Source organism: Anolis carolinensis, chromosome 4 (genome assembly GCF_035594765.1).
Source record: "Anolis carolinensis isolate JA03-04 chromosome 4, rAnoCar3.1.pri, whole genome shotgun sequence".
NCBI classification, from domain to species: Eukaryota; Metazoa; Chordata; class Lepidosauria; order Squamata; family Dactyloidae; genus Anolis; species Anolis carolinensis.
In genome coordinates, this window is record NC_085844.1 from 242,406,232 (window position 1) to 242,422,159 (window position 15,928).

A 15,928-nucleotide genomic window follows, 5' to 3' on the forward strand; every position below is an offset into this window, starting at 1 on the left:
AAGTCTCATCAAAAATAATAAAAAATGAGTTGTAATTCAGTAGAGGAGGGGAAAAAACCAGTAGGCTGAATACGTCATGAGTTTTGGTTTGTTGTCCTCATGCAAACTTCCATCTTTTCAAAGCAGTTTATTCACCTCCATTTGATTTGGACCCTTTCCATAACCCTGGGTTTGTTTTGGCAAGTGGGTTGGCAAAAGAATGTTAAAGGTCCCAGCATAATTTGAGAAAGTGCTGAAATTTTGGCGCATGGCTCGTATGTCTAGTGGGTGTAACTCAGAACTGCCTGACTCTGGCGCTTTCTCTGTATATCTGAAGACATATTGAAAACCTTGGATCTTTCTTTGTATGACAGAAAGTATATTGAAATAGGGTTGTTGTATGTCTTTCGGGCTGTGTGGCCATGTTCCAGAAGTATTCTCTTCTGACGTTTCGCCCACGTGTCCTCACAACCTCTGAGGATGCCTGCCATAGATGTGGGCGAAACATCAGGAGAGAATACTTCTGGAACATGGCCACACAGCCCGAAAGACATACAACAACCCTGTGATCCCGGCCATGAAAGCCTTCGACAATATATTGAAATACCTGGACCGAGGTGAACAAAGTGCAGCCTGTGAATGACATGGACCCCATGGACTCCCCATTAATAATAATAATAATAATAATAATAATAATAATAATAATAATAATAATAACAACAACAACAACAACTTTATTTTTGTATCCCGCCTCCATCTACCTGCAGAGACTCAGGGCGGCTAACATGGGACCAAGCCCAGAAAACCACAATAAAAACAGGATAAAATACATACAAAACAAACAAGCATCATCAACAAAAATTTTTAAACAAAATACAACATCATTTTGAGCGATAATGTAGTAATTAAATAAAAACTGCCATATAAAGTCCCTCACACTCCATTAACAACATTTTTGGCAAGGATGCGACACTTGTCATGTTGTTACTTCCTGTCACTATTTCAAGAAGAACAGTAGAGAAAAATGAGATATTTAGGGATCTGGGTACTGTTCCATTATCCGGGCAGACACCACTAAGCGGCGCTAGAGAGAGAAAGATAGTCAATTTTATGTGGATGGAGGGTGGATTGAAGAACTCAAACCATTTCCGCCTGCTTTCCTGTTATTCCTCCCACCCATGTCCCTGTCGTGAAAACAACTCTAGTTTATGTTATGGGAAGTGGTGAAGGGGAATAACCAGTGAAAACAGGGAAAATGGTTTTCCTCCTTCGACTCCCCTGCTGTAAAATGGACTATCCTTCTCTCTCTAGTGCCCCCTAGTGTCCTCCACCCAGATAATGGAAGAGTATTGAAATCTGGGAAAATAAGTGTTCTTTTAAGTAATGCTGTAGATTTCCTATCTGAACAAGCTAGAATATGTCCAGAAGAAGGCGACCAAAATGATGAAAGGTTTGGAAGCTGAGCCCTATGAGGAATAGCTTAAGGAGCAGGGTCTGTTTAGCTTGGAGAAGAGAAGGTTGAGAGGGAACATGAGAACCATGTTTAATTATTTGAAAGGGTGTCACATTGAGGAGGGAGCAGGCTTGTTTTCTGCTGCTCAAGACTAGGACTGCAGGAAAAGAGATTCCACTGAAACATTTGGAAGACCATATTAATGCTTAGAGCTGTTTGACTGTGGAATTTGCTGCCTTGGAGCGTTGTGGAGTCTTCTCTGGAGGCTTTTAATCAGATGCTGGATGGCAATCTGTTGGGGCGGCTTTGATTGTGTGTTCCTGCATGGAAGAATGGGGTTGGACTGGATGGCCCTTATGATCTCTTCCATGATTCTATGATTTTGGAGGCTACGTACTGCTCTCAGTACCAACACAACATATTCCCATATTTTATTTTTCCAGGAAGTTAGCTGTGCTTGGTAGCCCTTAATTTTGATTTCTTTCCTCTGAATCCTTCATAGCCTTTTTCTCCTCCTGTTTTTCCAACAAGGTAAAACAGTGACTCATCAGTTGCTGCTTGGGCCACAATGTCTAGGACATCCTCTTTTACACAGTGATGTCTTTGGATTTCTCAATTATAATATCTCACCCTCCTTGCTGAAGCTTGATTCTTCACACTGCCCAAAAGAGTGGGTGGGAAAGAGTCGATCTGACCTTCAAATTGTGTACAGATAAGTTGATACTGTGTAAGCTTCTCGTTTCCTGAGTAAGAGACACCGTTAATCCTTTTAGCTGGTATGGTCTATTTGAATTGAGAATGGTAATTTTTTGGAGTACAAGTCCCTGATTCTCTTGCATTTAACTTGTCTTTTATTGCTCAGAACAACATTTGAACCTTCTACTTTACTGCTTCTCAAACTGTGACTCTGGCTCCAAATGGGGTCCTCTTTGCTCAATGTTGGGGTCCTGAAAAAATGGGTAGAAGTTTTCTGAACATCACATAGGCTGTTTTCCCACCAGCATTATAGAACAGAGGCCAATTGTTCCATCTGCGCCTGCAGAATTCTGGGAAATGTAGTTTAAGGAAGCCAAGGACCTCTCTACCTGAAAATTCCAAAGTCTGCGTCTTGAACTACATTTCCCAGAATTCTGCAGGAGCAACCCGGACAATTGGCAGATGATAGCCTCTATTCTATAGTGCTGGTGGGAAAACATTCCTGGTGGCTGTTGTATATATTTACATGGATCTGATGTGCAGTGTTTACAGTGAACTCTGCTAAAGATGCTTCAGCTGTTCTTCATAAAAACGAAAACCAGACTGTTTAGCAAGCCTTGCAATGCTGATTTGTTACCAGTAAATGTTTGATTTTTATATCTATTTTAATATATCTATAGAGCCATATAAAAATTTCTCAGCCAAAAGGAATTGTGAGTGGGAAGTTCAAGAAGCTGTGTTTTGAATGACAAGCATGCATACTGCCAATATGCTGTAGCCCTTCTCCTAAACCAGCATTTACTAGATTCCCGTGGGCTTCTAAATTCTGTGCTAAGAATACAGGTTATTTTCTGGACACAAAATGAATATAATTTGAATCGCTTGGACCAGTTTATCTACTTCCACTGATGTGTAGGGTTGGAGGGACACATTTTTTCCAAACAGAAATGCAAATGATGTTATGTCACTTCAGGCTTCATTTTGGACTGATTTGGGGTGTGTTGTGCTTGTCCTACATTTTTGGACAAAAAAGAACCTATTTTTAAGGTTTTGAGTGCTTCTGAGGTTCTGCGTCATGTTCCTCAATAGGTACTATCATCCCATGTGCTTTTGAGGTTTATGTAAAACTAGCTTGGGGACCCGGCGATGCCCGGGTCATTTGAGAATGGTATGATTTCTCTTTTAATGTTATGTATTCTGTTTGGAGTGGGTGAACTATAATTCCCAGAATCGTGGGTGAATCCTCCCGAAACCCTGCCAGTATTCTATGTTGGCCATTTTGGGTGTGTGTACCAGGTATGGTGCAGTACTCTCTGGATGGGGGTGAACTACTGCAACTTCCAGATTCCCGGGGCAATTGCCCTGAAATATCTATCAGTATCCACAGGAGGCAATATTCAGTCTGTGTGCCAAGTTTGGTCTAGATTCGTCATTGGCTGGGTTCAGTGGTCTTTGGATGGAGGTGAACTACAACTCCCAAAATCAAGGCCCCTTCCCACAAATACCTGCAGTATGTTCGGTAGGTCATGAGGCTTCTCTGTGTGAAGTGTGCTCTTAGTGCATTGTCGGTGGGGTCAGTGTTTATCTGGCTGCAGGTGAACTATAACTCCCTTTTTCCCAAAGTTGTCCAATAATGTTGTATTGGTTATGGGGGCTCTGTGTGCCAAGTGTGATGCTCATTCATTTCAGGTGAACTATAACTCCCAGTACCTATTACTCCTCAACTTCGAATCCAGTTCCCCTCCAAACCCACCAGTAGTCAAATCTGGGCATATCGGGTCTGCATGGCTAGTTTGGCCGAGAGCCATCATTATTTGGGTTCATAGCGTTCTGGGTGTAGGTGAACTACAACTCCTCTATATTCCCCAGTAGGAGTGACAGTGCTCTGACTTGATGCAGGGAGAACTACAACTTCCACCATGTGGAGTCAATCCCTAAACTCTTCCAGTAAGTTTAGTTGCAGCTCAGTTCTGCTCTGTTTGTTATGCAGAGAGATTGGAAAGGAAAGGGCAGTGGGCGGGGCCATGCAAATTTCACAGCAATGGAGAACCCTGGGATGCCTGCCTGTGGTGGAGAAAATGCAAAATCTAGGATGAAATGGTCCCCAAACGAAAGCATTCCTTGGGTGGTGGGCCGTAGTGTTTGGGAAGGACATTGGCAGGGGCTGGACTGTATGTTCATGGCTCTCGCTGTAACCAGAATGTCAGTGGAAATGATTGACTTGCTTGCTTGTCGCACTGGGAAGTGTAGCCTGTTTGTGGAGGCTGGAGGCTGTCTGTGTGAGCACACATACGGGTTTTCACTTTTATTATGGATTTAGATTAGATTTAGATTAGATTAGATTAGATTAAAGACATGACAGAAATATGGACAGCAGAAGGAATGGGAGTAGTCAGTCATCTCTATTTGCAATGATGAACTCTCTCCCACTGACCTATCTTTGGCCATATTTTGGAAAGCTAACTGAGGGTGCATCTACAGTGTATAATTGATGCAGTTTGACACCACATTAACCGCTATAGCTCAATGCTATGGAACCATGGGAGTTTTAGTTTTACGAGGTCTTTAGCCTCCTCTGCCAAAGAGTGATGGCACCTTCTTCTTTGTGACTGGATGTGTTTTTCCTTTTCAAATGGGAGCGAGAACGTGTTGGGAAGCATCTCTGATGCAGTCCTACTAAAAATTTGCATTGTTGCAAGATATTACATTTATGAAATCATTGTTTAACTTCTCGTTTCTGACTTTTGGGCAAGTTACATTTGTAGTGATAGGCAAAAAGAAAACATTTTCTTCCTAAATAAGACCTCTCTCCCCCCTCCCTCCCCTCTGGAAATGTTCTTGCAGATCCCAAATTTCTAGCATTACAGGGCTGGGAAACCTCAAGTAGAGCATTTAGAAATAAAGTTTGGGCATTCAAAGAAAAAAGGCAGGCAAAATTCCCATGATAATTTGACATACAAGAAACAGAAGAGTTCTAGGTATGAATGTTACAATATTTTACTCTTTGCCATGCTGGAAATGTGAGGAATGAAGGAAAATCAATGGGAAGGATTGTGATTTCCCTCCAGTACTCCAGAGTTACAGTTCACAGCAGGATGAGGAAGCAAACACTATGAGGATAATGCACATTGTGACTGTATTTGAGTATTTGCCCAACTTTGGTTAATAATACTCCAAAACTGTGTTTCTCCTGTGTGTGGTGAGTTAATGTTTAACTTATGTTTGTGCTGGTGGAGGCAGATGATGCTCAAACAGGAAAGAATGCATTTAGATATCTGCTGTAAGAACAAATGGGATATAGAAACTTTTGTGGGATAAACAACATTTTCTCTGAATTAACAATAACAACAACGTAACTCTGACAGACCCACAAGTGGGCCAAGGTCACAACAGTACACTTGTCACCTTGTCTTGTATTCCAGATTTAGTTTAGACCAGTGTGGTCCAACCTTGAGTTACCCGAGGGCCAATCAAACTTTAGTATAGGAATGTGAAGGCCAGAGACATGGCCGTTATATGGCTGTTTCTTAAAATCTTAAAGCAGTAAGAAGTGTAAATGATTTTTCCAAATGTCAAATTAAAATATTTTTCCAGTGAGAAGGAAAGGGGCCAACAAAAATGAATTGCTGGGCCGCATGCGGCCCGTGGGCCACGTGTTGGACCACACTGGTTTAGACCATTGTTTTAGAGCAGTGGTTCTCAACCTGTGGGTCCCCAGATGTTTTGGCCTTCAACTCTCAGAAATCCTAACAGCTGGTAAACTGGCTGGGATTTCCGGGCATTGTAGGCCAAAACACTAGGGGACTCACAGGTTGAAAGCCATTGTTTGACAGGGCATATTCAACGCCTCTGTTTAAGGAGCTCCACTGGCTGCCGCTTACTTTCCGAGCCCAATTCAAGGTGCAGGTTCTTACCTACAAAGCCCTAAACGGTTTGGGACCCGCCTACCTTAGAGACCGCATTTCCCCCTATGAACCCGCACAATCTCTTCGCTCGTCGGGGGAGGCCCTCCTCTCGCTCCCACCACCCTCGCAGGTGCGGTTGGTGGGGACAAGAGAGAGGGCCTTCTCTGTCGTGGCCCCCCAGCTTTGGAACCTGCTCCCTAGGGAGATTAGGCTGGCCCCCACCCTCCTCTCCTTCCAGAAGAATCTGAAAACCTGGCTTTTCCAGAAAGCCTTTGATGAGTGACTTTTGTTGGTTTAAGATGCCTGCCTATGTAATAATAGACCCACTGATCTGCCCTTTTATTGTCACTATTGTCATTTATAGTACTTCATTGACTATGTCAATTATGTAACTATCTCCTCCCGATTTGACACATTCACCTTTCGGCCCAGACTTGTGTTTGATATACCTGTTTTAACATTTTATCTTGTAAGATTGTCCTTTTCGATTGTTTTACCGATATTGCTGATTTATTGTTGTAAATTTGTGTTTTTGTTTTGATTTTACATTGTGATGTTGGGCAAGGCCCCATGTGAGCCGCCCCGAGTCCCTTCGGGGAGATGGGGCGGGGTACAAGAATAAACTATTATAATATTATTATTATTATCATCAAGTTAGGCTCTAGTCCTTGTAGAAGCAGAGATTTGGAAGGAAATGTGGAAGCGCTCTTCTGTCACATGATTCTGCAAAAATCAAGTCTACCTGGGAATTTTGGGCATGAAAAAGGTGAGAAAGAGCAAGGTACAGGAGACAAGGGAAGATCACATTGTGTGAGAACATGAGATGAAGGAAAGGAAGAAATCTAAAAGAGAATCACCCTATCTTTATTTCTTTAACATTTTCTGCATAAGTTTAGAACGTTGGAGCAACCCTAGTGAAATAATTGAGAAACAGTAGTACAAGTTGAGTATTCCTCATCTGAAATAGTTACGATTAGAAGAGTTTGGATTTTTTTTTATTTTGGAATACCTATATTTGCATGCACATTTATAATGAGATATATTAGAAATAGGACTCAAGTCAAAACAAGATGTTCATATATGTGTCATATACACATAGCTTAATCATTTTAGAACATTTTTGTTATTGTGGTTGTATGCTTCAAACCATTAGAAAGCAGAGGTATCCTTTTCTAAGCCACCCGTTTGGACAGTTTTGGATTTTTAGAATATTTTTGATTTTGGAACTCCAAATAAGGAATACACAACTTGTAGTAATGTAATATTGTTGATGCTTAAATCATGGGCAATTTGCATTAATATAATATATTATAATATAATATAATATAATATAATATAATATAATATAATATAATATAATATAATATAGAAGCATAACAGTAAAAAGGTACTACATAAACTAAATAGCATATAGGTCTTGCATATTAAAATATTCAATATACTTAAAATGCTATACAGTTAAAACACATTAAATGTAAGCAACAATACAGCAATGAAACAGAGATTGTCAGGAGGCTTTTATCTAGGTTTGACACTTCAGTCAACAAAGGGACACAAGCTTTTAGAGAAATGTGTATCTTCTAAGGAAAATAAATCAACCTTGATAGATGTTGTAGTTGAAAATCGTTTCTGTCTACTCGTTGGCAGAGAATTCTGCCACCCCTGACCCCCGTTTCTTGTTTTTTAAAAAAATTAAGAGTGTTTTTCTTGCCAAAAACTGTGTTTGTGGGAGAGCAAGGGAGCTTTCTTCCTTGGTTTCATGAAAGGACCTGAGCCAAACGATTGTCACGGGTGCTAAATCTTCCGCTTGTGTGCCCATTCATGCCAGCACAGTTCAGTGTGACAGATGAGTGGCAGATCACTGGAGAGCCTGTGACAATGTGAGCAACAATGGCAGAATGAGGAAGGCTTGTTGGACCTGCTGAGGCCCTGAAGAAACCTGAATTGCTTGCATTAAGAGATCTGAATTGGATGGCACTCAACCAGCATGAAGGAATTGGCTAAAGATGACAGCCGCTCAGCTTAAGAACAGTTGTAAGTGCTGACATAGAGCAGTGGCCAAGAAACCGAGCTGTAACCTACAAAGTTTCTGGTTCATATCTTGCCACTGCCATGAAATCATTGTGGGATGTGTGTCCGTGTCTATACATCACAATTATGTAAGTTTAATACCACTTTAACTGCCATTGCTGTGTGCCACAGGGTCTAGAGTTTGATGACAATGGCTAGAATCTTATCAGTTCCAATTTGAGCAGATCCATTCCGTCAATTGTGGAATGGTAAGTCAACATGTACGTAATTCTAGTTGACTGAATGGTTCTACTATACAATCAATACTTCTACTTTGCAGGTTAAATACTAATAGATTTGATTATTTGTGGGTTGCTATATTTGCTGCTGCATCTACTGTTGTCCAAATGGCATTTTTAACAAAGACTTTGGTAATACAGTAGAGTCTCACTTAACCAACCCTTGCTTATCCAAGCTTCTGGATTATCCAAGCCATTTTTGTAGTCAATGTTTTCAATATATCATGATATTTTGGTGCTAAATTCGTAATTCTGTAATTACAGTAATTACAACATAACATTACTGCGTATTGAACTACTTTTTCTGTCAAATTTGTTGTATAACATGATGTTTTGGCGCTTAATTTGTAAAATCATAACCTAATTTGATGTTTAATAGGCTTTTCCTTAATTCCTCCTTATTATCCAAGATATTCACTTATCCAAGCTTCTGCCAGCCCTTTCTAGCTTGGATAAGTGAAGCTCTACTGTATTGGTGTCACTGGGATGAAGTCTAACTGGGAGAGGCTTTAGGCCTGGCTGTGTTTTTTTTAAATGTTAAATACCATTTTGGGAGACAGCGATATTCACATTTTACTCACTTTCGTGCAGGTCCTGCACCTCTAACCTGCAAATGTTGGTGATCTATTGTAGTTGCAGAAAACAATAGGATTTAGGTCAATATTTAGGATATTCTGATGGTCAGCTCTGAAGTATTCCCAGGAATTGCAATGTTGTGGTTCTTAAGCAGATAATTTTAACCTACTCTCATCAAACTACCCATCCCAGGATTCCATAAAATAGAATCATAAAAGTTAAAGTGCTATTAAACTGCTAAAACTGTGTAGTGTGGTTATGAGGTTCAACTGGATGGCTCTTGGGGTCTATTCCAACTCTATGCTTTTATGATTTGCCTTTGTGTCATGTATGCTGGAGAAACCCACTCTGAGTGTGAATGAAAAATAGCTCTTTCCCCCACCACGGTTTCCAGCCCTGAAGTAAATAACTGTGATGTGGAATCTTAAGGGTTGTCAGAATCCTGCCGGCTCATCTCTGTAAAAAAGCTGAGCACGCAAACGTGGTCTAGGGGCAGTCAGAGGTCAACACAGTAATCAATCAGCCAAGCAAGGAGGAGACAAGAGGGTAAGACATATGTCCATTCCAATATTCCAAAGCCATGTTATTTCACCAACACAGTTCTAAGGATACTTCACAATCCAACATCCAAGGCACAGTCCATCTTTTAAGGCACAAGACATGATGCTAAAAGCTGTAGCTCCAAAAATTGACATTGCTATTCACAACTAAGTATTCCAGACTTCAGCTATTTATGCAGGTCTCTCAAGTGATCCCACCTGCTGGTCCTCTTTGCAGACAAATGACTTGATCTCCGCACTTGAATCCCATCTGTCCTTAATTGTAGCTGGTCTGGAATACTTAACCCCTGGTCTCGGAACACAAGGTCTTAATCCTGCTCTTGCTGTGAGCCCAGAGGAGTGGTAACTTGTCCACTTGGGGTTGTGGTTGTTTCTGTCTGAAGACATTTATTTATTTATTTATTTTATTTACAGTATTTATAATCCGCCCTTCTCACCCTGAAGGGGAGTCAGGGTGGATTACAATGAACATATATATGGCAAACATTCAATGCCATCAGACAAACAACATATAGTATAGACACACACAGAGGCAATTTTAACACTTCCAGCTTCATGAGGGTATGCTCGATTCCGGCCACGGGGGAGCTGTTGCTTCATCATCCATGAGTGACACCGAGTGCTGTACTTCCTCATTCCTTTCTGGCAGTTTTATGGTGTTGTAAATTAGTTAAATTAACCTCCCACATGAAGCGTACCTAAGTTTCCTACTTGATAGATGCAACTGTCTTTCAGGCTGCTTAGGTAAACAGCAAGCCAGGCTATTTAATGGTCGGGGGCTTAACCTGACCTGGGCTTCAAACTCATGACCTCTCGGTCAATAGTAATTTATTGCAGCTGGTTACTAGCCAGCTGCGCCACAGCCCGCCACTTCATGACCTCTTTGGTCTCTGGCTGCACCTGTTTTTTCTCTCAATGAAAGCCAAATTTGGAGGCTGGGAGAAGTAATCCTTCTTTCAGCTCCTCATGGGTACTAACCATCACAAAGGCTAGGAACTTGATTTCCATTACAAAGAATATAGAAAAGGTTGAAATTCTCTCATTTCATTCATTTGCATCCATGTCAATTCCTGTGCATGTGCTATGGAAAATACTTGCTGGGAAAGCACAATTTATTTAACTGTCTTGCTCAGAATACTTGTTATGCTCTAATGCATTCTTGTTATACCTCCTTTCTATTAAAATGTTGAAAACAAATGCCATTGTCTATCATCTTCTGCAGGCCCGAATCTCGAATATGGACCTTGACACTTCTGCTTGGAACCTGCTTGCTCTACTGCACACGGGTCACGATGCCCATCTGCGTAGTGGCCATGAGTGCCCACTTTGGCTGGGACAAGAAACAGTCTGGCGTTGTCCTGAGCAGCTTCTTCTGGGGCTACTGTGTGACTCAGATCATTGGAGGCCACCTAAGTGATAGGTATGGGCCATTCTGTAGTTAACTACATTGTGACCATGCTGGGAATAGAATTCTGAAATCTAAAATGCTCCAAAATTGTCCAGATGGGTGGTTGAAACAGTGACACCAATACTCTTTGATAGTTCAGTGTACACAAACCTTTTTCCATACACAAAATTGTTAAAATATAATCTGGCATTCCTTACATCCTCCCCCATGATACTATAGGGAGAATGGAATTCTACCCACTTTCTTAAATATAGAAATGCATCTCCTTATGCTTGGTTCTTGGTGTCAAGCACTGAAATTTAAAATGTGCTGGCATTTTTGGTCCTACCATTGTATTCCTTACATTGGCCACAATTAGAATGGAAGTCTGAAAAAGAATTCGTTTTTTCTTTCGTAGAAGAAGGTATGTGGTGGTGTATAATTGTGGCTTGCACAACTTATTGGCCACATCCCACGACTTTTCAAATGGGGGACAGAATTGATTCCTGCATTGAATCATAGACCTAGAAGCATAGGGAACAACTTGTCGCCTGATTCCTTTCTATCTTCTAGGATAGGAGGAGAGAAAGTTCTCCTCCTTTCTGCGACAGCTTGGGGGTGCATTACTGCCATCACCCCTCTTTTCATCTATGTTGGCTCTGCTCACCTGGTCCTTATGACCTTCTCCCGGTTCTTCATGGGGCTGTTTCAAGGTAAGGTGACCTGCTTGTCAAAGTTTTGTTTATCCAGATATTGGGACCGGAGTGTGAAGAAGTGCTAAGTAGTTCATGGTTATGAAGGCTTTTCATTTTTAATTAAAGGGTTCTTATTTATTTTATTATATTGTAAATGTGGAGTCACCAAGAAAATCTAATGTAGCTGTAACAAAGGTAAAAACATTTTGTTTGGACTGCAGTTGAAAAGTTTTGCTTATTCAGCATCAACAGGTGTAGCAGTATAGAGACTTCTTGGAGAATTCAATGATCTCTGCCTAAGACAGGGAAAGTCAGCCCCATACAGGGCAGAGTTCACCTGAATTTCAGTGAAGGGTTGTTGTGTGTTTTCCGGACAGTATGGCCATGTTCCAGAAATATTCTCTCCTGACGTTTTGTCCAAATCTATGGCAGGCATCCTCAGAGGTTGTGGGCGAAACGTCAGGAAAGAATACTTCTGGGACATGGCCATACAGCCTGGAAAACACACAACAACCCTGTGATTACAGCCATTGTGCCGTCCGCCGGACAATAAAAAACTATAAAACTGAAACGTGCTGTCCTTTATCCGGGCGAACTGCAAATCCCTATAAGCTGTCCTATAGATATTGAACGACTGAGTCTGGATAACTTCAAAAAAGGATGTTTATTCATACAAGGTTGTAAACCTGGCACAGATCTTAAAGTTGCAGAAGATGAAACAAATTTCTATAGGTTTTAGTCACAGAATTATCCCTGGTTCCAGAAGGCAAAAGTGATTATAAAACCACTATACCCTAATCACGCTGCCTATATTAGAAGGAGAAACTCTTTCCTTCCCTATCTTTACAGCAAAGATTAGTTCTAGAAGCGATGGAATAACTTTGCTCCTCTAACTAGATTTCCTATTCCAGATCAATATAATTCAATACTTATCTAATTTGGATAGGCTTAGATTGGCCTGGTTTTGAGGATGATTTGTCCCAGTTAGCCTTGCACAGCTCCAGCACGTTGGAAGACAATAGCCAGAATGAAGCTCCAAAATGGAGACTAGACCCTGGTAAAAAGGGCGGTCCTAAGATGTTGCACTCTTTGACCAATCACTGCAAAGAAAACTGCAGCCAGCTATTGCAGATTCCAAGCCACTTTTCCTAGGCTTTTGCAGCCAGAGGCTCAAACAAAATGCAAAGGAGGGAAAACAAACAAACGACCAATAGGTAAGGCAAACCATCGTCCTGGGGGACGGAACACTCCCCGCTAAATTCCCAGGATGTGGGAATTTACCAATCAAAAACATACAAACACCTTTGTATACACAACAATACAACAGTATAAAACTTTAAACATCTCCAATAAGCAACACGAGGTCACTAATTGGTCTGTCCAGGACAGACATTTTGTCCTTACTATGAGTCTTTACTTGAACTTTTCTAACCTTACCGTCAGGGCAAGGAAAGGTCTTTAGTATAATGCCCATAGGCCAGGCATAGCGGGGCAAGTCTTTGTCCTTTGGCAACACAAGGTTTCCCACCTTGGCATTGTCCTTTGGGGTTTGCCAGAGTCTTCTGGTTGGAAGCTGGCTTAAGTATTCGGCCTTCCACCTCTTCCAGAAGTGGTTGGCTAAGGTCTGCACATGCAAAATTGGTGCCACAGTCCGACCAAATTGACTTAATTGGCCCTCTGAGGGCTATGAACCTTTTCAATGCGTTTATGAATGATGAAGTGTCCATTCCCTCTGCAACCTCTATATAGACAGTTCGTTTTGACAAACAAGTAAACAAACCCGCCCATCTTTTGTTATTTACAACACCACCCCTGGTTTTCCTAGTGACAACCTCCCAAGGACCAAACACATCGATTCCCACATGGGAAAAGGGTGGGTCTGTCAAAGTCCTATCCTGAGGTAGTTCTGCCATCAACTGACTTTGACAGTTTCGTCTGAGTCGCCGACATTTGACACATTTGAAAATACAACTGTTGACCAACCTTTTGGCATTAACTACCCACAGACCTTCATTTCTAAGGGCTGCCTCAGTTAGAGTTCTACCCTGATGATGGATCTTCTCATGGTAGTGACGAACCAACAACAAAGCAATATGGCTATTGGGGGGTACAATGATGGGGTTCTTTATACACACTTTGAGTTTAGCCTTAGCTAACCTCCCTCCCACTCTTAAAATGCCCTCCTTGTCTAGAAATGGGTTTAACTCACGCAAGAAACTCCGGCTGGGGGTGTCAAGCCCTTGTTCTAACCTGGCTGTTTCTTGACTAAACTCATGCCTCTGAACTGACCTGAGTATTACTCCCTTAGCCTTCAGCATGTCCTGAACTTGCAAAGGCTGACTATCTTTGCAGACTAAGCGATGTATAAGCCTAGCTACTGCTCTAAGAAGACTGTGCCACTCCGAAAAACATTCAAAACGGTGTGGTTCCAGGCAAGATCTTTGGCCCATCTTGATTTCTGTGGTTGATTTGCAGGCTTTCACCTCTGCACTTCGTGAGACTTGAGCATTCATAATGTCCGAAAACCTTTGCTCATCTTTCGAGAGCGCTGTGGCTTCGTCTCTCTCAGAGACTTTGAAGATGGAGGAATACTCTGGAGTTATTGCTTGGCAGTAGACCGAGATATGACTTAGGCAACTGCGCACAAGTGTAGGACGTCCACCTTTAAGCACCTGTGCTTGATTGGAGTCCAACGACGATGGTGGGTGCATCTTGTTTATGCACACTGGGCCTATGACTGTCCAGCCTAATGGCAATTGTTGTGCGATAGGTGCACCTGGAGGTCCTTTAACTTGGTCGTTCACACAGAACAAGCTCGGGCAGTCCGAGCCAAGCAAAAGGGCAATGTCCACATCTGGCCGAAAGGCTGGTATAGCATTCTTTAACCGTCGCAAATGTGGATGAGCCTCCACAACTTCTCTGGTGACAATCTGCCTTTTGTTCCGGGGAATAGAGGAACACTCAATCAGGTCTGGCAACTTGAACTGTCTCTTCTGGTCGCAAGAGGAGACAACGAAGCCAGATGCTATGCGACCCTGCAACTTCTTTTTTCCTGCACATGTAGTCATGGTGTAATTGACCATCTTGGTTTTAAGGTCAAACATGCGGAAGAACTCTGGAGTAGCTAGGGAGGCGTCGCTCTGTGAATCCAGGGCCACATAGAGTCTCTTTCTAAGCCAAGGGCTCTTGGCTGGATATACATCCGCTAGGCAGATAGGATGACAAACTCTGTACTGGTGCACGTCAGAGCATAGTTCAGTACAGGCGACCGATGGAGCATCCTCCTGCATCCGTGACGCGGCCTGCATGTTGGTGGCATCAGTAGATGACCCTTCTTTGGAAGACGTGTCCCCTTTGGCGCGGGAGACAGCGTCAGAGTTGTGCATCGCGGTGCAATGCTTAAGGCTGTTACACCTTGCGCATTTGACGTCCTCTTTGCAGTTGGATGCAAAGTGAAGAGTTGCTCCACAGCACCTAAAACATATGCCCAGCTTCTGTACAATCTGTTGTCTTTCTTTATAAGGCTTCTTGCCAAATTCCCGGCAGTTGGCCAAACTGTGAGGCTTTTGGTGAATGGGGCAGAGCACCTCCTTCACCTCTGACTTGGATTCGTTGGCCCTGTGCTGAGTTTCAACAGCCTTAACACTAACCGGTCTTTTGGCCTCTCTGGATGGTTTTTTCTCCACTTTAGGTGCCTTCTCTGGCTGGGTCCCTTGGTATAAGGTGGGGAGGCCCGTCTGCGGATCATTCCTTTCTCTGGCCGCCCTGGTGATGAACTGGACCAAATGAGAAAATGGAGGGTATGCCTGGGAGTGGGCCTCCTTGTAGTTGAAGACCTCCTGTCCCCAGCGTTCTTGCAAAGTGAAGGGCAGCTTGGTCAAGATCTGCCTCTGGGACAGGTGCTGATCGAGGCACTTCAAACCGGGCAGTTCTGGATTCTCCTTGGCCGACTCTAATTCCGTAAGGAGATCGCTGAGGTCCCACAAGAGTTTGAAGTCTTTGAGTTTTAAAGCTGGGAAACTTTGGAGCTTGTCCATAAGAGATGCTTCAATCTCTGTGCTGGCCCCATACCTCTGCTGCAACCTGGCCCAGGCCTTTTCCAGGGCTTTGTCGGGATCGGCTACGTGGGCTGCGTAGATCTTCTTAACTTGTGAGGATGAGGCTGGGCCCAACCATGCAGCCAGAAGAGTCAGTTCTTCCTCAGGCAATAACTTTAAGTCTCTGATTGCTCTCTGGAAGGTGGCCTTCCAGAGAAGAAATTCCTCAGGCTTGTCCGAAAACTTTTCGACACCCTTGTCCTTAAGATCTCTTCTGGGGCTTCTGATGATGGAGACAAGCTGGGACTCTGGCGTCGAAGGGAACAATTGA

The 15,928-nt window shown here is 42.6% G+C and overlaps 1 protein-coding gene across 1 annotated transcript in view; it reads left to right on the forward strand.

The window, feature by feature from the left end:
• Positions 1-15,928, forward strand: part of slc17a9 (solute carrier family 17 member 9) — a 44,368-nt gene that overhangs the window by 6,618 nt on the left and 21,822 nt on the right. Inside the window, exons 2-3 of the mRNA XM_008110178.3 lie at positions 10,701-10,898; positions 11,439-11,578. Of these exons, the coding sequence (XP_008108385.1) occupies positions 10,701-10,898; positions 11,439-11,578 (338 nt within the window). The remainder of the gene's footprint in view (positions 1-10,700; positions 10,899-11,438; positions 11,579-15,928) is intronic.